At 36.7% G+C, this 25,335-nt stretch overlaps 1 protein-coding gene and 1 long non-coding RNA gene across 2 annotated transcripts; one reads left to right on the forward strand and one right to left on the reverse strand.

Annotated features, from left to right (window-relative positions):
* The first annotated feature begins 327 nt into the window (after positions 1-327).
* Positions 328-24,444, forward strand: LOC121387762 (Golgi reassembly-stacking protein 2-like). Its single transcript, XM_041518965.1, has 11 exons — positions 328-470; positions 4,762-4,842; positions 7,571-7,728; positions 10,038-10,083; positions 11,631-11,717; positions 14,581-14,711; positions 15,121-15,250; positions 16,367-16,430; positions 17,593-17,706; positions 18,031-18,156; positions 24,199-24,444. Exons 1-11 carry the CDS (start codon positions 408-410, stop codon positions 24,417-24,419), a joined length of 1,221 nt encoding a protein of 406 aa, XP_041374899.1. The 5' UTR covers positions 328-407; the 3' UTR covers positions 24,420-24,444.
* On the reverse strand, positions 19,133-20,410 carry LOC121387763. Its single transcript, XR_005959873.1, has 2 exons — positions 20,165-20,410; positions 19,133-19,802 (listed from the first exon to the last, which is right to left on the reverse strand). It is a non-coding gene; the product is annotated as an uncharacterized LOC121387763 (long non-coding RNA).
* Positions 24,445-25,335: the final 891 nt, after the last annotated feature.

Below are 25,335 nucleotides of genomic sequence, written 5' to 3' on the forward strand. Positions count from 1 at the left end.
ATACTATGCATCAACAGCTATTCTGACTACATTAAAAAGAACACTTCAAACGGGTCAGGGTAGGGCAAAGAACACCTGTGGTGACCCCCTTTGTATTCGCCAAATGGAAACATATATCGCAGGAGTGAATAATTCGTATAATCCGCTCGAAACACATTGTTATTGGCGACCCCCCCCCCCCTAAAAAATTTGCATTCGGAGACTATATATGCCTTATCATTTTAAAATAATAAAGTAAAGGTAGCTTGTGAAATATGGAGTGAGATTACTTTTTGAAAACCGGAAATGAAATACCCATAATACATTGCGCTGCCACGTCTTCGGCCATGTTGAGGGTTGTCTCCCATCTATAAACATCTTTGTAACGTGGAAGAGATACCGGTTCAAGTTCGGTGCATCATTTCAATATGGGAGGGTCTTTGAGCTCTGAGATACCAGGTGGTGGAACGGAGGGTTATCACGTGCTTCGGGTATAAATGTTGAATTATTATTTACAAAACTACACGATCAATTGCCATCGTTTCAATGAGTGAATGTTTTGGTGTTTTTTCGCCCACCATTTTCAATATTTAATTTTTTTCATGACGTGTAAAATGGGTATGTGATGTCAATTATATTTCCTATGTTATTATGGCAGATGGTACGTATAGGATTTGTTGAATCTTAATGCTTAAAAAGTCATTAAATAATCTGTCATGAAATACACACAATACATAGTAACTAGTTCATAAGATTAACCTCGAATGCAAGCACAAGCCAAGGTTAATGGGACTAACTCATTATGCCTGTAGCGAGCTCTGAATGGTTCTGAGCTGAACGGAATTGCCGTCAAAATAACGACTACCATCACGTTTTCCTACCCTACTCGGTGGTAGAAATTACAAACTATTTTCACTGGCCCGGGAGACTATTGTCCGAACCAAATTGTTAACAACTACGAAAAATTACTCTCCTACCTTTAATTGCCGTTAGGTTTCCTCCAAAGTCTGTCCAGACAGAAATCTTGAAAAAACCATTACAATGCCACAGATTCTACATACCAGATGATAACTATGTCACCTATATCGACTTCGCTGAGAGCGCATAGGGAAAAAAGCATGTAATTTCGTATCAGCTGCCATTTTGATTTTTATGGAATATTCTTCAAGAGGGGTGAAAGGATAGGACTTAATCTAACAACGTCATAACATGTTATGATATAAAAGCAAACGCGATGCCGTCATATTATTATTATTATTATTTTTTTTTAAATGATACCACTAGAGATCATTGATTTCATATTAATTGTGTCACATACTTTGGAGGCTTTCACCCCTCTTGAAGAGCATTCCATAAAAAAGCAACATGGCAGACGGCAGAAAACTGCATGTATTTTTCCCTATATATGCAATCTCAGAAAAGACGATATCGGCGACATCGGTGCAGTCTCGAGTGGGGAATTTGTAATAGTGTTTTTTTTGCGATTTGTGTCTGGACAAACTTTGCAGGAAATCTAACGGCAATTAAAGGTAGGAGAATAATTTTTCGTAGTTGTTAACAATTTGGTTCGGACAATAGTAGCTGAGGAAAGTTACTAGTCAACAGAAAAAATTACTAGCCCCCCCCCCCACCCACACTCATTATTGGAGCAGTTTGAGAAGACGAAATCTATATGGGAACTATACATGGCAACTAAAATAAGTGTAACATACAAAAATGAGCTGTGTTTTCACAGGTTTAGTTCAAGTCTATAACACCAACTTCATTGTCATTCAGCAATTTCTTTTTTTAATTACCCCCCCCCCCCCCAAGGGGGCAGCAAAGGGTGAAGTGTTTACAAAGAAATAATAGCAATTATAGTATTAAATTAATTTAAGTCATAAAACTTAGGAATTATCTTTACTGTTACTGACTTCTTTTATTCTGTCCTATTACACTTGGATGTCCACTGGTGACCTCTCCAATCGAGACGTTTGGAAGCAGCTAGTTAAAATCGATCAATGCCAACATGATCTATTACAATGTGTTTAATTAAAGACTGTATTTACTACCAACGAAACTTAACGCCTACACACACCAACACACACACAAAAAACATTCCATTCCGAACATGCCTGATCTATAATCGGAATATTACGGCAGTTTTCGGAACTCAGGGGGTGCAGTAAATGTCCAGATTTATCGAGACAAAACGAAAGTGCGATACATTTGACTTTGTGAATCTGTCATGCCAATTTATTTTGATGAAATACATCTACAGTTTGTGTGTTTAACAGGTTTCGTTGGCAAAATGGTTTGACTGTCTGTGTCATGAATCTGGGTCACAACTGCCCAGTATTACTCGCCCGGGCGACTTAGCCCATTTAAATTGTATTCGTCCCCAGGGATTTCTACTTGCCAGAGGTGAGGGGGCGAGCATTAGCTTCTATCCATGCTACTAGTAATCATGTATTGTGATCTATTTCAAGCTTATGGAGACCAAGAAGTACTTAGGTCTCACTGCACAGACCCCTGCGTGTGCTGTAACCTCACCGTGGTGCAGGGGTGTAACATTCTCTTTGAGAATGGCCAATACAGCACAAAATTTAAGATTTGAGTAAAATTCTGTGATATTTGTGTTTTTGCACAGTTCTTTACACTGTTTTTGTTTAAGTCTTAAAATTTTATATTGATGTTGATCATCACTTTATTTATTTGCATTACCATAGTTTGACACCCAATAGCCGATATATTTTTCATGCTGGGGTGTCGTTAAACATTCTTTCATTCACTACACAGATCACTTTCGGGTGAGAGTTCATTCATTTAGGTCCACTATAGTTCCTAATTGTGACATGTTGTGGTTTACATATTAATTTCTAAGGGTGGGGGGGGGGGCTTAATTGTTTCTTTTCTCTTGTTTTTTGAGGGGGTGAGTAAGTTCCCATTCATAAGTAAATGAATAATGCTGTTAATTGTTGTAATATCTCGGTAACATAAATTATTTTTTATAACTTATGTGGTTTTAGTGGCAATAATTATTTTAAAATTTTAATAGGTACGGTAACTTTATTCTTAAAGGGACACACCCTAGTTACATTTATTTGTTAACCATTAAGGCGTTGTTTTTCGCTATTAAACCCCATTTTTCACAAATAAAATTGCAATTTACGTACATTTTATTATTTAGAATACACATTTCCATTCACCTGAAGTGCTTTTTGGTAATCCTGATGTTTGTAAAACCACGAAATGCATTTTTTGCATTTTTTCACAAGACGTGTTGTCGAGAAAAAAACGTTAAGCAAGCGAGGTCCAATCTATTTTTAGAGGGGATATTTCCATTTCAATGTCACAGATGTTGGTATATCACGTGCCCGTTATCATTTTGGTTCGGTTTGTTTTCTCGTGCACAGTTCGCGCAATCAACATCCGATTTGTTGTTGTTCATTTGTGAGATTTTTCTTCACAGTTCGTGAACATTTTCAGTAACAATAAAGTTCAGCCAAGTAAGTGTCTCAATACAAAACGTTACAAACCCTTAAAACCAATAATTTTGCTAAGTCTTACGATATCTGGAGAGGGGATACAACCAGGACAGAACAGTTGGAACATGTCCAGGAGAGGTGAAACGAATGCACCCCAAGTCTGTGAAATTTGTCGTGACGTAGGCATTGTTGTGCTTCGAGCGACATCTACCGGTGACATCAGAATACTAACTTTCAAAATTATTTCAAGCAATTGGGACATGGGGATTCCCATGGTATTTATCGATATAAAACCTGCTTTTTCACTCCATTTGATAAAAACCTGATCTAAGTGTGTTACAGGTTTGTAGATTAACCAAATTATAATTTATTTTCGCTGGATGGAACTAGGGTGTGCGGCTTTAACTGATGAAAATTATTTGCATATTTTTCTAAACAAACCATAAAGCATGTTGTGTAAATTGATTAAACATGATCTCAGTATGAAAAATGGACATTAAAAAGTTAATTATTTTAATTTACTGTTTTTTTGTTTTATAAACAGTTAATATTGGGCAAGTGAATTTTTCACCATGGCCAGTGAATTTTCAAATCCACTGGCCCTATGGCAAGTGAATTTTAAAAATATTCTAGAACCTGTCTATTGGCAATCTTCATTTGATTTTGGGCAGTTTAACATGGGTTTCAATGGCAGATAACATCTGTGTAGTGAGACCTTACTTTGAAACGATCTTCACTTTGAATGAAAGGAAAAACGTCTGACTGTGGGTTTTTTAAAAATGCATGGTTATTGTTATTTGCCCTTATTGAAGGTAAATAAAACTTTGAACATTCTTACACACCTGTGTAGATCACCGGTGTGTATCAAAAGCATATACAATGTATGTTGGAGATTGTTTTGCTTGTTGGATACGTTTTTAAACAACTTGTAAGATAAATGGTATTAAACGGAAGCTCATGTATTATTCTCTGTCTGTATGTGGAAACGGATCGGTGAAGTAATTTCTCATACCATGATAATAAATACAAAAAAAAACCCCCAAAATTAGGCCTATCACAGTATCAGTTGAAAGAATAATTTTTGGTTTTAGAGACTTGGAGACCGGTAGATCAAAAGTAACACATGGTTTTCGAATCAGCTTTTTGGCAATTTGATAATAAAATATATTTACCAAATTTCATTTTAATTCATATTTGGCGAATGACAGCTTAAACCCTGCCTTTCTGTAGCTCTAATTTTTTCAGTGCTGTATAATAGAGCTTAGGTCATAGTTGCACAATAAAAGTTGATTGATTGATTGATTTTTTCTTTCAGGTCCAAGACAACTCACCTGGCTCTCATGCTGGCCTGGAGGCATTTTTTGACTTCATCGTGGCCATAGGGAATACAAGATTGGTACGTTTTAAAGGTGGTTCATTATCCGTGACAATTTTTTCTACTTCATTGCAACAATAGACAATACAAGAATGACCAGAACATTTTAAAGGTAGTTCATCGTCCATTACTATTTGTTGACTTCATACATATGGGGGGCGGGGCGTAGCCCAGTGGTAAAACGCTCGCTTGATGCGCTGTCGGTCTGGGATCGATCCCTGTCGGTGGGCCCATTGGGCTATTTTTTGTTCTAGCCAGTGCACCACGACTGGTATATCAAAGGCTGTGGTATGTGCTATCCTGTCTGTGGGATGGTGCATATAAAAGATCCCTTGCTGCTAATCGAAAAGAGTAGCTGATGAAGTGGCGACAGCGGGTTTTCTTTCTATATATCTGTGTGGTCCTTAGCCATATGTCTGACGCCATATACCCGTACATAAAATGTGTTGAGTGTGTCTTTAAATAAGACATTTCCTTCATACATATAGCAGGCGGGATTTGGCTCAGTCAGTTAAGCGCTCACCTGATGTCCTTGCGTCGCAGGATCGAACCACCTCAGTGAGTCCATTCAACTGATTGGGGGTTTCCCCCCGTTCCAATCAGTGCACCACAACTGGTCAAAGGCCATGGTATGTGCTTTCCTGTTTGTGGGAAAGTGCATCAAAAGATCCATTGCTTCGTTAGGAAAAATGTAGCGGGTTTCCTCTGATGACCAGGTCTAGCTCTGTCACTTGCCAAATTCACCAATTGTGAATTTTAAGACCAGTTGACAAATTTTATTTTAATTTGGTGGGGAAAATGTGTGTTTGGTTTTTTTTTAAAAATAGCTGTAGGTTTTGCATTTTTAGTTAATTTGGCAAAATTTTCTGATCCCTCAGACATTGTTCGATTTTGTAGAGAGTCCGGGAGCCTGAGGCTCATCAGAATCTTATATGACTCTCTAGCTTGGATAGCATGCGGACCCGCGTGGCTCGTAAAAATTATTTGTACAAATTACATTGTCTTTGATTCTTCGAAATGACACAGTCAGCATATATACTGAACAAAATAAGAAAGTTCCGCTAACTTTGCTTGAACATAACTTGATGAAAACAAACCGGGGGAATAATTGTTATATATGCATTTAAAGAGTGTTCCATGATGCATCGTTTGGTGCAAAAATCATGGCCATAGGTTAACAGAAACTGGGAGAAATTTTGACCAAGTGTGGTAGGGGTTAAAAAAAAAAAAAACCCCACTTAATAACGGGCATGACCACCTCTTGAATTGACCACTGCAGTGCATCGCAGGCACATAGAATTGACTAAAGTGTTGATTTCTGCCTGTAGAATATTGTTCCATTCCTGAATTAGCGCTTGACGAAGTTCGTTGACGTTAGCGGGTTGGTTGGGACGACGCCTCAATCGTCTGTCCAGACTATCCCAGACATACTCGATGGGGTTGAGATCAGGACTTTTAGCGGGCTAGTCATCAGTGAAATCAATGTTATTTGTCCTAAGAAAATTTACAGTGTCTCTAGCTGTATGAGAGGTGGCATCAACATGCTGAAAAATCGAGATGTTGGCATTGTTATGGAACAGAGGAATGACGTGATGAGCGAGAATGTCATCGCAGTAACGTTGAGCATTTAAATTGCCATCAGTGACGACTAGTGGTGAACAATAACCATGACAGAACCCCCACCCCCGAAATGATCTCGTTCAAGAACACAACAGTCAGCATAGCGTTAATTTCTCCAACGGTAGACGCACACCCTGCCATCACCAAATCTGGATTCATCCGAAAAAAGAACTATTCCAGCGTCACCGTATCCAATGAGTGTGTACACGTGCCCAATTAAGACAATTTAGACGATGACATTGTGTTAAAACGCATCCGACGTAAGGACGTCGTGCATGTAAACCGTTTCCCGCAGATGATTACGAACAGTACTGATTCGGTTATTATGAAGCCCAAGTGTGTTAGCAGCAGTAGCAGTGGCAGTTTGGAATCAATTTCGCAAATGCGTGTTCATGATATAGCGGACGTCCACGACATGGCAAGTCGTTGGTGCTTTCTGTCGTTCGAAATCTTACGCGAAGATTTCGTATCGCTCGACTAGAACTCCCAACATGCCTTGCAACGTCTTCTGTCGACATGCCAGCATCAAGCATGCCAATCACCCATTCGCATAAATTATTGGCATATTAAAAATGCTACAATGTCAAAAACGTAAATTTAAAAAAAACATTTGAACCGTTTTTGTTCACTTGACAACAATGTCAGTAAGACAAGTAAAACAAATTGACCGAATACTACAAAGGACATGTCGAACCCTGCATGCACGTTTAAATTGAATTTCACGTTGTCGCCAAATTAACAGTGCAAAAATAATCGATAAAATTCATGAATCCTGATAATACAGCTCAAGGCTAATACTACCTATATAATTTCATTACACAATGAATTCTTTAACACATCAAATACTATATGTACAAATCGGAAGTTTCTTTTTTTGTTCAGTATATATCAAACTTCTGGGAAAACAGTCTTGAAAAGCAATCTTTTCCAATGTTTCATGCAAAACATTTAGTTGTCTTCTGTTCTCTTGGAGACACATGGCAGGGCTTGCTGTGTTGGTGGCGGGCTCTAAAGATTTGCAAACAGGAAGTCCTTATGAAACTTACATTTTTATATATAATTTTGGCAAAATATATTTTCTGCTGATCCACAGCTAGCCCTAGAAAGTACAACATACATGTGTTTTCAGAACCAGGACAATGAGACGTTGAAGGAGCTTTTGAAGACGAACATCGAGAAGCCGATGAAGATGACGGTGTACAGCAGTAAGACGCAGGGTGTCCGCGAGGTCACCATCATGCCCAGTCATAACTGGGGCGGCCAGGGTCTGCTCGGTGTCAGCATCAGGTAAAGGCATTGGGCACATAGTTTCCAAGATAATATCTTAAAGGTACATTCCTGAGTTTGCTGCAAGTTTTAAGATGTTATCAACTAACAGAGATTGTAATTACGTATCAGATATATTTGTCTGCATAAAATATTACTGGCTATATATTAAACGTGTTTCTGATCGTTCTACTAGTTTTACTAGGTTAAATTTCATTCTATTTCCTCCAGTATATTTTTTCGTATGTAGCTTGGGAAGTTTGGGCTTCTTACAAATATTAAGACGACCAGAAACACATTGAATATACAGAGACTGATATTCTAAACAAGAAAATATATTTAATATGTAAGTTTAATCGTAGAAATATTTTATTAGTCGGAAACATCTTAAAATGCACCAAACTCAGGAATGTCCCTTTAAGCTTGTGTGAATACGATCCCTGATCACCACTTCTACAAGGACGCGACCATAGATCTATGTTGGTACAGTGAAACTGCTCAAAACCGGACATCCTCAGGACCAGCAGGCCATCGGTCTACAGGCTGGTAGATACTGGGTTCGGATCCCAGTCGAGGCATGGGATTTTTAATCCAGATACCGACTCCAAACCCTGAGTGAGTGCTCCGCAAGGCTCAATGGGTAGGTGTAAACCACTTGCACCGACCAGTGATCTGTAACTGGTTCAACAGAGGCCATGGTTTGTGCTATCCTGCCTGTGGGAAGTGCAAATAAAAGATCCCTTGCTGCTAATCGGAAGAGTAGCCCATGTAGTGGCGACAGCGGGTTTCCTCTTAGAACCTGTGTGGTCCTTAACGTTATGTCTGACGCCATATAACCGTCAATAAAATGTGTTGAGTGCATCGTTAAATAAAACATTTCTTTCTTTTCCTCGGGACCAAGTAAAAAGTCTGGTTTTAAGAGGTATCTGGTTTAGAGAGGTTCTCTTCTGTACAAATATTTAAAAGGGGGCAGCACAAAATGTCTGGTTTTGAGGGGATTCCGGTTTACAGCGGGTCCGGTTTTGAGAGGTTTCACTGTAATATCACCTTAACTCGGACGCCTAATACACCACAGAATTTTTTTTATGCGTTTCCATTATTGCGGTATGCACTTGTGTGTCTCCTTTATCTACTGAGAGAGGGCCCATTAGGCTATTTCTCGTTCCAGCCAGTGCATCATGACTGGTATATCAAAGGCAGTGGTATGTGTTATCCTGTCTGTGGGATGGTGCATATAAAAGATCCCTAGCTGCAAATTGAAAAGAGTAGCCCATGAAGTGGCGAAAGCAGATTCCCTCTCTCAATATCTGTGTGGTGCTTAACCATATGTTTGACGTCATATAACCATAAACAAAATGTGTTGAGTGCATCGTTAAATAAAACATGTCTTTCTTTTTGCATTAGGTAAAAGGTTAAAAGTTTGTTTTGTTTAACGACATCAGCTATTGGATGTCAAACATATGGTCATTTTGACACAGTCATAGAGATGAAACCCGCTACATTTTCCCAGTAGTAGCAAGGGATCTTTTATATGCACCATCCCAAAGATGGGATAGCACATACCATGTCCTTTGATATACTAGTCGTGGTGCACTAGCTAGAGCGAGGAATAGCCCAATAGGCCCACCGACAGTGATCGATCCTAGACCGACCGCGCATCAAGTGAGCGTTTTGCCACTGGGATACATTCCGCCCTGCATCAGGTAACGACATGGGGCACACAGGACTAGCTCCGAGTAAAAAAATTGCCAGTTATTTTCTAAAAAAATGAAATAATTTCGTCAACTGCTTTCAAAATTGGCTATTGGTGAATTTGGCAAGTGCCAGAGCTAGCCCTGGGCACGTAGTTTCAAGGCTAACGTAAGATATGTTAGTTTTTTTGGTAAATGTTTTCAGTGTGGTTTGACATACGGAGAAAAGTGTGTTTTGGAAATAACAGAAAAATGCTATTTTTGTGTTCAGTTTTGAAAACAATCAGCTTTGATACAAATAATTTATAGTAATTTCCATAGTATGAAAAAAGGTGTTTCCTGTTGGAAGAACTATAGCTGGGATGATGTTAGGCATTTATGGGAGGGTGGTATGATGCACAGACTTAAGTCTTAAGTTTTATTTTTGACAAAAACCCACATATTTTTACTTAAGAAATTTAAACATACACAAAGTGATATTTTAGTATGTGAAATATGTAAGTATTATAGTAAGTATTATAATTATTTTGTTTTAATGATATTTTTTAGAACTTGATAATGATTAAAAGTACACAAAATAATCAATTACGTTAGACTTAATTATTTATGTAGGTGATTAATTTTTTATTACTTTTTCAGATTTTGTTCTTTTGAAGGGGCCAATGAGAATGTGTGGCACATATTGGTAAGTATTTTACGCTTATGTTACATACCGTATATCTTCGCCTGTAAGTCGATCTCGGCTATAAGTCGAATCCCTAATTTCAAGCCCTGAAAACGTTGTGTTTTTTTTTACCCGTTTATAAGTCGACCCTTGAAAAATAACTTATAAATATTGAAGTATTTCTTATTTTCAGCACATGAGAACAATAATGTACAATATTTGAACAAAAGAAAATTATTTTACAAACTTGATGTGCGGTCGGTTTGGGATCGATTCCTGTCAGTGGGCCGATTGGGCTGTTTCTCATTCCAGCCAGTGCACCACGACTGGTATATCAAAGGCCATGGTATGTGCTATCCTGTCTGTGGGATGGTGCATATAAAAGATCCCTTGCTGTTAATGGGGAAAATGTAGCTGGTTTCCTTTCTAAGACTGCATGTCAAAATTACCAAATGTTTGACATCCAACAGCTGATGATTAATGTACTCTAATGTTGTCGTTAACATCACACTTGTTTTTCTTCTGACCTCTGATCACCACTCCTACAGCGACCATAGAGCTATGTCGTGTGTCTTATGTTGGTAATACCACCTTAACTCAGATGCCTAATACACCACAGATTCTATTTCTGACCTCTGATCACCACTCCTACAAAAACGCGACCATAGAGCTATGTCGTGTGTCTTATGTTGGTAATACCACCTTAACTCAGATGCCTAATACACCACAGATTCTATTTCTGACCTCTGATCACCACTCCTACAAAGACGCGACCATAGAGCTATGTCGTGTGTCTTATGTTGGTCATACCACCTTAACTCAGATGCCTAATACACCACAGATTCTATTTCTGACCTCTGATCACCACTCTACAAAGACGCGACCATAGAGCTATGTCGTGTGTCTTATGTTGGTCATACCACCTTAACTCAGATGCCTAATACACCACAGATTCTATTTCTGACCTCTGATCACCACTCCTACAAAGACGCGACCATAGAGCTATTGTCGTGTGTCTTATTTGGTAATACCACCTTAACTCAGATGCCTAATACACCACAGATTCTATTTCTGACCTCTGATCACCACTCCTACAAAGACGCGACCATAGAGCTATGTCGTGTGTCTTATGTTGGTAATACCACCTTAACTCAGATGCCTAATACACCACAGATTCTATTTCTGACCTCTGATCACCACTCCTACAAAGACGCGACCATAGAGCTATGTCGTGTGTCTTATGTTGGTAATACCACCTTAACTCAGATGCCTAATACACCACAGATTCTATTTCTGACCTCTGATCACCACTCCTACAAAGATGCGACCATAGAGCTATGTCGTGTGTCTTATGTTGGTAATACCACCTTAACTCAGATGCCTAATACACCACAGATTCTATTTCTGACCTCTGATCACCACTCCTACAAAGACGCGACCATAGAGCTATGTCGTGTGTCTTATGTTGGTAATACCACCTTAACTCAGATGCCTAATACACCACAGATTTTATTTTCCGAAGAGATTTTAAGCATTATTTTTCCTTCTGTTTTTCTCTCCCTGTATAGGAAGTACAGCCGAACTCTCCTGCAGATATTGCTGGTTTGAAATCGAACACGGATTACGTCATTGGTGCAGACTCGGTCCTTCATGAGGTTAGTTCATTGACAAGAAACTAAAATCTTGATTATTTTTTTCAGGGCTTCTATACCGTTTATTATTTAGAATATACATTTCCATTCACCTGAAGTGTTTTTTGGTAATACCACAAAATGCATTTTTCATATTTCATAAAATGCCACGGGCCTCTGAGAAAAAAACGTTGAGCAGACAAGGTCTAATCTATTTTTAGAGGGGATATTCCCATTTCAATGTCACAGACGTTGGTTTACCATGTTACCGTTATCATTTTGGTTCGGTTTGTTTTCCCGTGCACGGTTCGCGCAATCAACATCCGATTTGTTGTCGTTTGCTTGTTGCTCATTTGTGAGATTTTTCTTCACAGTTCGTGAACATTTTCAGTAACAATAAAGTTCAGACAAGTAAGTATCTCAATACAAAACGTTACAAACCCTTAAAACCAATAACTTTGCCAAGTCTTACGATATCTGGAGAGGGGATACAACCAGGACAGAACAGTTGGAACATGTCCAGGAGAGGTGAAAGGAACGCACCCCAAGTCTGTGCGCACTCTGTGAAATTTGTCGTGACGTAGGCATTGTTGTGCTTCAAGCGACAAATACCGGTGACATCAGAATACAAACTTTCAAGATTATTTCAAGCAATTGGGACATGGGGATTCCCATGGTATTCATCGATATAAAACCTGCTTTTTCACTCCTTTTGATAAAAACGTGATCTTAGTGTGTTACAGGTTTGTAAATTAACCAAATTATAATTTATTTTAGCTGGATGGAACTAGGGCATGCGGCTTTAATGAAGTAAACATCTGCCTAACTTAAAGATCTATTTACCAATATACCAACCTTCAGTTCATAAAAATATTGGGTCAACATCAATTAAGCTTTCTCATTTAAAAGCTTTCATCTTTTTTTTTATATAATTATTTAAGGTCTCAGAAAAAATGTAGGGCAATCATTTCCTTCGCATTTTGCTCACACAAATCTAATTTTGCTTAATCTATTTTTTGATTACACAACATTTAGGGCACCATTTACAGGAACATCACAGGCTGCACTAAAATAAAATATGTTGCCTGAATATTTTTGCACACACCATGAATGGGTTTTTAATTTTCCAAGGCGCGTTTTTACCAATGAGCCTTATTTCTCATTCCAGCTAGTGCTCCGCAACTGGTAAATCAAAGGCAGTGGTATGTACTATCCTGTCTGTGGGATAGTGCATATAAAAAAATCCCTTGCTGCTAATCGAAAACAGTTGCTCATCAGGTGGCAACAGCGGGTTTGCTCTTTCAATATATATGTGGTCATTAACCATATGTCTGAGGCCATATAACCATAAATAAAATGTGTTGAGTGCGTTGTTATATACCGTATATCTTCGCCTGTAAGTCGATCTCGGCTATAAGTCGATCTCGGCTATAAGTCGAGTCCCTAATTTCAAGCCCTGAAAACTTATTTGTTTTATTGACCAGTTTATAAGTCGACCCATGAAAAACAACTTATAAATATTGAAATATTTTTTATTTTCAGCACATGAGAACAATAATGTACAATATTTGAACAAAAGAAAATTATTTTACAAACTTCGGTTTTCACGTTTTCAACGGTTTTGTACATCGCAATATAATCAGACTATTCCAATCAAACTATCATTATTACATAGCATCAAATGAAATATTCCCTTAGTAGAGAGTGAAAGCTGTTTGACTGTTACTGTATGGCACTGTACAGATGGTTTTGTGCACAGACAACAACTTTATTTATAAACACTGACAACAGATCACTATGATAAAACTGAAAGTATCACGTTTTGCTGCTATATTAATACATGTAAGGAGGGTAACTCTGGAAAGTACACAGGTTTTTGTACTAAATGATGTGTGTCCCTATTGCTCTAGTGAACTGCAGAGGTCAGTCTATTTTAAGGAAAAGCTCATGCAGTTAATCACTGACAAAACATTGTTTGAACAACCATTAATGCCAGTGACCAGATTTCAAAATAAACTCGGGCAACAGGTAGTTAGTATTGTTTACATTTTTGCTATTAGTGATGACTGTTAATTTAACTAAGTGGACTGTTGTCTTGGCATGTGAGTGAGATCGCACGCCTTTTCGCATAACCAAAACTGTTTTAATGCCCCCCAAAAATAGGTTATAAAAAATAAATGTGTCAAATTAACATATTTGAGTATAAATACATGGAATACTTCAACAATAAAACTCATAAAATAATCCCCAAAACAGTAATATTTTTGGGTGAAATTTTTGTACCCTCTTATAAGTTATAAAATAATTTTTGGGTGAAAAAAATTCTACTTATAGGCGAAGATATACGGTAAAACATTTCCTTCCTTTACCAATGGGCCAAATACCTGTACTTTTCCATTCAAAACTCTTTTTTTTTCTTCTTTTTTTAACATCGTTAGATTTCATTATGGTCATGTTAGACAAACGTCATTAGAGATTTAAAACTAAAGGAATGTTCTGTAAGTACACATTACATGTGGTAACTGAGAGTGGTTACATATTTTATTATTAAAAACATTAATGGTTTATTTTGCATTTATAATCTAAGGATTAGGCGTTAATTTCTTTTTCCTTTTTAAAATCAGGGCTAGCTCTGGGTGAGCGAAACAATTCGCCAAATTGTCTATTAAACTTCAAAACTTGTAGAAATTGTCGGTTATTTTCTTTTAAAATGTCAATTATTATTACATGAAATTATTTCACGAAACTAAAATAAAATTCACCAACTGCTTTTACATTTCTTGTATTTGGCAAGTGCCAGAGCTAGCCCTGAAACTGTATCTTAATTTCTAACTACACTTTTCAGAAGAAAACAATTGTGCTGTATTTGTCTATTGTCAATTTACAGTCGGAAGATCTCTTTACGTTGATCGAATCTCATGAGGCGAAACCGTTGAAGCTGTACGTGTACAACATTGACTCTGACACGTGTCGAGAGGTGACCGTCACCCCTAACAACAACTGGGGAGGAGACGGAAGGTTGGTCATCTTTCTGTTTTTTTAATATTCAGAGGTGCGAATTCTCATCGGATCCGCAGTTTTCCTCTCATGTAACATTGCGTTTCCTCACATTTTAATTGGCCTTGCCTCCGAACCCCTCAAGATTTCCTCTATTTTACAGTTCACCACCCCAGACCCCTCTAGATTTCCTCTTTTTTACAGTTCACCAATTCCCACCCCTGAATATTGCATAGTGTGTGCAGGGCTTGAATGTAAGAAGTTGATACCTACAGCCAGTAAACAGTACTCTTTTTTCTCGGTGACATGTAAATAAAGCATTTTTAATAGTGGTAGTAATTGCTAATGTTGTTGTTATGTCTTGTTTAACAATACACATAATTTAACAATACACATAATTTTTTTAAAATAAATTTGGTTTCTTTTTCAGTCTTGGTTGTGACATTGGTTATGGATATTTGCATCGAATACCAAAACAGAGACAGTTTCCATCAGGCCCCACTCAGAAATCACAAGAAGCTGGACCCTTGCCGGCAAAATCCACTGACGGATTTTCTGAGGTTTCACTTATTTCTTTCAGTTCCACCCGGAATTGGGTTTTAAAAACTTAATCGGGGTTTTGTAGCGGTCTTTGAATTTGAACAAAATGTATTTTTAGGTCTTTGAATTGTAATAACAGTCTTTAAATTCTCACAAATCATAGCCAAAGCAATGATGATACTTTTACAGCTGCATGCATTTTGATATTTTCCAGTTACAATGTTTAATCTGTCATGATGTATGTAAAAAAGAAAAGAAGAAAAAAAGAAGCTATGGACAGGAACGTAAACAAACTGATTTGGTATTTTTATTGCATTCTGTTGTCCTTGACCACTGTGTGAAAGTCTTTGAATTTGTTTGGTCTTTAAGGCTATGAACTGTGAAACATCAATTTCCTATGTTATTTATAGCAGCTTTGACATTTTTTTTGGTCAAAATTGATTTAACTGTCGGTGTGTCCAATGGGCTATTTCTCGCTCCAGCTTGTGCACCACGACTGGTATATCAAAGGCCATGGTATATGTTATCCTGTTTGTGGGATGGTGCATATAAAAGATCCCTTGCTGCTAATCGAAAAGAGTAGCCCATGAAGTGGCGAAGCAGGTTTCCTCTCTCAATATCTGTGTGGTCCTTAACCATAAGTCCGACACCATATAACCTTAAAATAAATTAAAATGTGTTGGCTGCGTCGTGAAATAAAACATTTTCTTCATTTTTCAACAAGAATGCATTTATGAAATGGTGACCGCAATAAAACCCTGGATACGTCCGATCCCTTAATAATTTTAATAGATTATATCCTAAGATTATCACACGGTTTAGGAAGATTCCATTGTACCGTAGTATTAGAGTATGATCACCTGTATAAAATGCATATGGATGTACCTCGAAATACTGCTTTATTAAAATTGTTTCTGTCCATAAAATAAAATCCAGCCCCCACCTTTACGGGGGGGGGGGGGGGGGGGGTGTGTGTGTGTTTAACTCCACCAAATCATTATTAAAATTGTTTCTGTTCATAGAATAAAAATTCAGCCATCGCCTTTATGGGGGTAGGAGGAGGTAACTCCACCAAAAATGTATTGAGAGACTTTCTTTGATACCATGTTGCAACTGGTCTTCTGGGTTTTTTTCAGGTTCCTCTGAGTACATCTCCACAAAGTGTCGCACCTGGAATGGCGAATCTTTCACTTAACACAGGTGAGTATCCTACAGTCGGAATAGAGCGTGAAAAAAAAATTGGTGCAAGTTGAATATCACTCTCCCGAAAGAGTACTACTTCGTTAGCATTCACTTTTAATTAAATGTTCCAAAAATCTATGTGCGATTCCTTACTATTTACTCAATAATCTCTGAAGGTTATGTATTTGTGTTTTCTAGACCGGTGTCGTGGTAGGCCATCGGTCTACAGGCTGGTAGGTACTGGGTTCGGATCCCAGTCGAGGTATGGGATTTTTAATCCAGATACCGACTCCAAACCCTGAGTGAGTGCTCCGCAAGGCTCAATGAGTAGATGTAAACCACTTGCACCGACAAGTCATCCATAACTGGTTCAACAAAGGCCATGGTTAGTGCTATCCTGCCTGTGGGAAGCGCAAATAAAAGATCCCTTGCTGCTAATCGGAAGAGTAGCCCATGTAGTGGCGACAGCGGGTTTCCTCTCAAAATCTGTGTGGTCCTTAACCATATGTCTGACGCCATATAACCGTAAATAAAATGTGTTGAGTGCGTTGTTAAATAAAACATTTCTTTCTTTTTCTTGTGTTTCTAGGTTCGGAACGTAACCCAGAGGTAAAGCACTCACTTGATGCGCGGTCGGTTTGGGATCGATTCACATGGGTGGGCCCATTAGGCTATTTCTCGTTCCAGCCAGTGCACCATGACTGGTATATCAAAGGCCGTGGTATATGATATCCTGTCTGTGGGATAGTGCATATAAAAGTTCCCTTGCTGCTAATAGAAAAAGTGTAGCCCATGAAGTGGCGACAGTGGGTTTTCTCTCTCAATATCTGTGTGGTCCTTGACCATATGTCCAACGCCATATAACCATAAATAAAATGTGTTGAGTGCATTGTTAAATAAAACATTTTCTTCCTTACTTCCTCTGGCAGAAAGCCAGACATTGGAACAAGTACATCAATAGACATGAAGGGCCAGACCTCCTAGAATTAGAAGAAAAGATTTCAAGCAACCCATTTCATTTTACATACAACCCCTTAATTTATAAAACATTATTTTATTATACAATATCGTGCTTTGAGATGGAACATCTATGGATGCGATTATTAGAGACACTGAATAAGCTTATGGTAGGCGAATCGTTCAATTCCACTGAATTCTTTTCTCTTTTTTTTTTTTATAGGATCACCGACGATACCAGTTATTCCTCAGAATATGACTTTACCAGGAATGGGCATACCAGCCCATCCCGCACCACTGCCTAATTTCAATGCTGCAAACCCAGCATTTAACCCCAGTAAGTTGTTCTTCTCCTACACTAAATAGGGCTCAAACTGGAATTTTTATTTTATTATTATTATTTTTTTTTTAGCCAATTTTAACATACTATGTAGAGTATTTCCCTGACAATTTTTCAAAAGTGTCTAATTTAAAGACATTTTAATAACCCAATGCTAAATGTTGTCGACACTTTGTATAAAATTTGGCAATGGACAGAGTGAGGTTTACTAAATGTATAGCAAGTACGTTTTCATGGTGGTTTGGTTTTTCGAAAACTTAGTCTAAATACAGGTTCAGAAATAATGTGTTTTAAAACATCATCCAATGTCTTTGTTGACAGATCTGCCGCCTCCCGGTACGATACCGAATTTACCCAACCTGACCGGTCTGACTACGTTACCACAGCCCGGCATGCCACCCATACCTATGGCAACGGGAACAGTGACATCCACTACGTCTTTACCAGGTAAGTGTTACGTTGCATGGGCTGCTACTACCATATAGCAGCAATCAGATTTTTATATCCACTTTAACCTTCACGACATCACGCCAGACGACACACTGTATACAGACAGTGCAGACTTTCGTTTTTGAAAAACCCAGGAGTGTTAAAAATCGCACTCCTCAGAATGCTTATGAGGGGGCTGGAAATCACACTCCTCAAAATGCAGAGGAGGGAAAAAGTCACACCCCTCAAAATAATCGGAATTAGAAGCAAGAGACCGAGAGGAATTCCCCCCATGAACATGATTAAGTTTGAATAATAGTTTCTAAATTAAATATCTTGAGGGTTAATGTTTTGTGCTTTCAAAATAAATATCCTAATTTAACTAATATGATGGTTGTTCTCAAAGATAGAAGGAATGGGTAATTGCAGTCTTACACAAGAAAAAGAAACCCCACGAACACAACATTTATTGATTTCATATGTATTATATGCATATCATGTTGCATTAAAATTCTGAATCATGATAATATGTTGACTATTTATGAATAAGGAATTGAAACTGATTTGTTTGTGCTTATTCTGTTTTATTTAAACAAGTACAAAAATTGTAGTTTTCATCGCAGAATGATATGATTTCTCCATGGACACGAACCTGTGGACTGAATGTAAAAGTGCAACAACCACATGGCACAGGGTTATCACATTTATCATGATATACATGTTATGTTCCTGCAAATTCTCTATTTTAAAAAGTAATAATAATGTCATAACAGAAAATATCAACATCTATTGTTTTCTAACTAAATATATCTTACTACAATTTTTATAAATATATATTTTTACAAACAGGATTAACTTTGATTATCGGTGTACTGTAGTTAACACGTCATTTATTATACTACTAACTCGAATCATAGCAACCCATCAAAACACAACAAAAAACAACAACTGTCACATGTGATTGAATAACTAAAAGAAACAACACTAATCCAAATAAATTATATTACATTTATTTACAGCACACAAATAACAATCACATTCATTCTCCACTCCTACTTACTAACCCTAATTATATCCCTCTCACACACCACTAATCACCAGCACTCCCTCAACACTCACACTTCTCATATATAATAAACATACATTATCACCACTTTACACATAATTTCATATAAAAATATCACGTATCACAACACACAAAATAATATACTAAAGCCACACAGTTCAATATACAATGTTTCAGTTCATAACACAATCCTTATGATTCACTTCCTCGTGATCAACTTTTATATACATATATTGTTCTAACTAAATTATGTACTAACATTAGTTAGCACCCTCCATTTCAGATCAGCTCTAAATACTACAGCCATATTTACACAATATGTTTCTGCTGCACAATAACAATACACTTGTTATTCACCGAGATGCTGCACGATAACAATACACTTGTTATTCACCACCACAACATCATGGCTAATAAGTAGCCCACATGTGGAACTTCAATTTCCATTTCAGCTGTACCCAACTCCATGAATTAACATCAACGTCAGTTTCCTCGTCCCTTCTTCACATAATTCCGCAGCCCAATCACCTGGTCAAACTCTAACATTGCCCCTCGCTGCTCATCCCGTTGTTGGTCTCAACAGATACCACACAAGCTGCTGTAAACAATATACACTCCATTACTATCATGCAAAACCTCAATATTAAATACCCTTCATACATCAATCATTTCCATCATTTCACACATGTCCACATTATACAGGTTTCACAACGTATACGTTAATAACACGTACAACTTACTTCATGTGCATAATTCAATTCACATCATACATTTAATAAACACATAAATACATATAGCAAACAATTTCATTACTTTACACAATGTCCGCATTTCACAAGTTACACTGAGCATTTGCTAAATATATACATTTAATATAGCAAACTAAATACAGACCAAAATAACATTCAAATGTCACACCTCTGTAACACAATACATGTGTAAGATATTTAATTTACTTACGGTTAAACAATAACCCGAACTTCCACAAAGTCTCTTACACTTCTACCAAGTCTTTCCCAAACTGAATGTTCAATGATTCTCTCTCAGCGATTAATGACAAATCATCCACTCAATAGCCCAGTTCCACACTATATTCACCCAGTCAGCTTATCACTCATCTATCACTCACCCATACCACAAGCTACAATAATACAAATTGCTACCTTGCTAATTAAAGACAGCTTCATGTGTGAGATACAAGCTATGACTCATACTTCATGCTTCTCTCATTCGTATAAATTAAAATACAGTATAAATGATAAAAAATGTTATAAAATATATAACCACATATTTTCTTTCATACAATTAAAATCAGATTACCCTTGACTTGTGACAACAACAAACAAAAACAAAAAAACAACCAACAACCTAATGTAAATTTAATTTTAAAATATACATGCTTTACACTCGGTATATTCGAATTACTGAGTTGAAATTAAATCGGTGTAGGTTTGTTTCAGGTGCCCGTCAACCGATTACATGTACGCGTTTAATGTGATATAAAAATTATACACATAGAATTATTGGACAACGCATCTACCGTATTATGTTTTCTGTACGTGATCAAAATGACGACAGTGTAAAATATATTTTGTGATGTTACCTGCATTGTACGAAATTAAACACAACAAAACCGACGAGATCTTAATAATAAGTGAACTTCTAGCTGATTGGCTCAGTGTAAAGATAACCAACCAATCGTGTTGCAGTTTATAAAAAGTATTCTAGGAAGTTCATTGTGAACAGAATGGAAAGGTTTGTGGCATTGTGGATTGGATTCAATAAACAATTAAAATGGCAGAGTTCAAAAAAATAATAATACAAGCGTGATTTATTCAATTTAGAGGCGCGTTATTTCGTTAGATTGAGTTCACGGGCGTGATACAGACCTTGCTTTTTAAGGTGCGCGGGTGCGATCGCTCTCGTACAGCGCATGTAATTTCAGTCTATCGAGTGTGAAAAATAACGCACGTTACACTTAACAAACAGCGTATGTAAAATAATTTTGTATTTTGATTGCCACTATTTACCTTATGTAGCTGATAGAAAGATCCGTTTAATAATACCAGAATTTTTTTTTTATGAGAACGGTAGCGTCCATGCAAGATTTTAATATATGACTGGTACTTATCTTTGCTATACAAATCGGAAAACACAGGTTTAAAAGACATCTTTGAAGACGTACCAATCCGATTAAAATTCTTTGCCTATTTAATTTATTATTAATTAGAAACAGTCCACTTTTGTAAGGTAATATATCACAACATCTGATAAGGATAACTCGTTTATACTGTTCATATAGTTGTGACAAAAAGAGAAATGGGATTGAATTAAATAGTGGCTTCTGTAGCCTACACAAATGAACTCGTTACGGAAATCAGCGAAGTCGGTAAAATTGTCTGGATTAGTTCATAATTGTTAGCCTACAAAGCTTATGTAAGGTCCCGAAATTGGCAGTTGTATAATTTTATACTTTCTTTAAAAAATAAAATTAGACGGAATAATAAAAAGAAGGAAAAGAAATGATAATAGGTATGTAGGAATAAGCCTAGGTATTTTTTTCACGTCTATTATTTTTCTTTTTTATCTTTAAAAAAAAAATCAAATAAAACTCCATTTAAATATTTGTATTACAGCCAGAGGTTAATAAATGTACACGTTATTTATATATGTACATATATGTACACACTATAGTAACAGTAATCAATGATCATTTCTGACTATTTAATTTTTGTTTTGTTTGTTAGAAAGTCACAGACCATATGACTGGAACATGATTTGATGCGCAATAGTCTGTGGCATATTGACCAGTCAGAGCTATCGGGGTCAGATTATTTTTACTCTTGGAATTCTGCACGCACACGCTGGTCTACTTGACTGTGTATTACGCATTGATGATGGTGTCTAAAATTATGGGATTTTTAAAATTATCTTTATTATAGCATCCCATGTTTGGAATAAAATCCTTTGCAATGACAGATTTTTTTCAGAGTTTGTTTATTTTGTTATTAACAACATTGGGGCCGTTCTAGATCATTGACGTAATGCCGTCAGAGCTGTTCTTAACTTGTAGCAGTGGTTGTGTAATTGTTGAATTAAAAATGCCACGTAAATGTCAATGTCACAACTAACCACTATCAATTGAAGTAATTGTAGGCCCACATTTCACGAGTTATTATTTTTTAAATGTTTTAATAATATGAGTCAGTAGTGCACACCTGATATGCTTGGGTCGTAGTTCATAAAACACCTCCTCGGAACCAGTGTTTGTTTTCCTATCCCAACTGTCCTAATCATGTTTGTTGTACATAATAATCAAATTCAAGACAAGTTGATTTCTATATATGTTTAGCTGCACGTTCATCAAACCATGTAACACTGAAAAGTTATATATATAATTGTGTGCATCAAATCTGAATAGAACATATTGTAATTAAAAAATCAAATTGTTTGCATCAGTGTATACATGTCATAATTATATTTCTATAGTACTACTGAAACGTTTTAATAAATTATAACTCCATTCTTGAAAGAAAGAAAAAAGTTAGACTACACTAATGAACCAAACAACATAAAAGTAGAAGAAAATTATGGGTTTATTGGTTAATTTTTGCAACATGTCTCTACATTTACATGTACCAATTACTAAATTAATAAATGTTTGATTTTCACTCGCCTTAGCATTTTGACGAGTGCGATTTTTCACTCGCCTAAGCATTTTCAGGTGTGCAATTTTTCCACTCGCCTTTGTTTTTCAAAAGGCAAGGACTGGTGATAGCGCTCACGCCCGTCAAAAACGAAAGTGTGACACTCACTGGAAATACAAAACAGGAAACACTTACTGACACTGTGGCTGCTTTTGGTTGTCATTTTTCAATGGAAAATACCTTGGAATTTCGAGTTCAAAAAGTGGTTTTCACAGAGGTGGGAATTCTCCTCGGATCAGCTGTTTTCCTCTCATGAAACATTGCTTTTTCTCGCATTTTAATCGTCCTTTCCTCCAAAATGTGTCAGATGGCACAGCTTTTAACCTAGGATTTCAAGAATTTCTGGGACTACTCTAGATATATGAATCGTAGGCCTTTTATAAAAAAAACCCACAAAAATAATATGAACTTTATTTTATGTATTTATAAAACATTTAAGTGAATATATGTGAATAAAAATAACAAACTGGTACCCTCTCAACGTGGTTTTTGTCAAAATTTAATCCAATAGTCTAAAGGTTAATGATCTTTCTTTATTTATTTTTTATTTTTATAGGGCAATTTGAATTCCCAAATTTAACTGTCTACTTCAGAAGAATGGGTACCTTAAAGAAGAAAATGTTTTTTTTTTTTTTTTTTTTTTTAAATAACACGGCTCTCACTGGAATAAACTTTGGTTTGGCCAGTTTTCAGATATGTAGAGTATTTCTTTGAAATTGTTAAAATGTGGTTAATTTATAGCCAAAGACTAAATGTTGTAGGCAGTTTGTATGAAAATTAGCAATTGGCTAATTTGGCAGTGCACAGGGTGAGCCCTGAATTATTATTTGCCTCAACATTTAAGTTCCACGTTCCATTTCTCACAAAATTCGTGTCCCACGTCATTGAAAGTTGCATGTTTAAAAATAAATTTTAAAAACCCATGAAATTTATTTAATTAAACACTTAATTTGAATTTATTTAAGTTTAATCAATAAATTTGTTTAAAAATCACTTATCATGCATTCAGGTGAACACCTCAATGAATCCATTCGGCTGATTGGCTTTTTTCTTGTTACAACCAGTGCACCACAACTGGACAAAGGCTGTGGTATGTGCTGTCCTGTCTGTGGGAAAGTGCATATAAAAGATCCTTTGCTGCTAATAGAAAAAAGGTACCGGGTTTCCTCTGACTACGAGTCACAATTTCCAAATGTTTAACATTCAGTTGCTGATGAATAATTAATCATTGTACTCTAGTGGTGTCGGTAAAGAAAACAAACTTTCACTTTCACTTTAACCTTGCAGGTATGCCGATGAATTTGCCTCCCCCTGCTCCGTTACCAAACATCGCTGTTCTACAAAACATGGCTAACATCGCGGCGTCCCAGTCTGCTGCTGCTTCTTCACCTGCAACCAACGGTCTGATGCAACAAAAAGACGAACAGACAAAACAGACACTTCCTGTTGATCAACCAGTCACGACGGCGGCAGAAGGGCCTGCTGAAATCGCCACAGCAACATCATAACGGAATATAAAGACTTGAAATTTGAGATGTTTTTCTTGTGAAGGAACTGTGTGTGTTGGGATTTGTTTTCTCTTTTTTTTTAGTTTTCAATGCAATTCTGCCTCTGGTTGAAAGATGTAATTAATTTTCTCACTGACTAGGCAGAAAAATGTGACATTTGTGAAGGGTTTTTTAACGATTTACCAATGTTTTTTTTAAAAAGAGTGCAGTTGGTAAGATCGAAGTGCCAGTCTGGATTGGTTCAGTTTGGCTTCTAAACCAGTTCAATTGAAGACATATTTTACTGTAGACCAAGTTTTCGTCTTTGGTAATAAATCGGAGAGGAGACAACATCATTTTTCTCTTTTCTTTAATAGATAAAGTTTGTCAGCAATAATTGACCCCAGTGCCTCAAGTTAAAGGCATATTGTCACAGACCACTGACCTATTTAATGGTCTAACAAAGTATTACCTGTGCAAAAATAATTTGATTTGTCCCAAAATGTACTTTATTCAACCATCTTTATAACCACCATACTCCATTTATTAATAATATTTTGTAAAAATAATTGAATTATGGCAATGGTCCATAATTCAAAAACTAAAATTGCCGAGAGGGTTGACATGGATTTCACTCCATCATGGTTCAGTTACGGTGATGCAATAGCTAGATTTGGTTTCCAACAATTAATGTAATTTCTATTTATTATCCATCTTTTTAGAGAAATAAGGTCCTTAAATCTGTGACAGTATGCCTTTAAATGGTTAATAACTGTTACAGAAACTGGGTTTCTTATTTTATTATTAAACCAAGATGGAATTTGTCTTCCATTTTGTCTGATTTCTAGGATTTAGTGCCACCGGAAAATTGTTTCGATTCTTGTTCTTCGATGACATAGCAGGGCTACTCTGGATCAGCAGAAAATTTCATCAAATT

Source organism: Gigantopelta aegis, chromosome 13 (assembly GCF_016097555.1).
Source record: "Gigantopelta aegis isolate Gae_Host chromosome 13, Gae_host_genome, whole genome shotgun sequence".
NCBI lineage: Eukaryota > Metazoa > Mollusca > Gastropoda > Neomphalida > Peltospiridae > Gigantopelta > Gigantopelta aegis.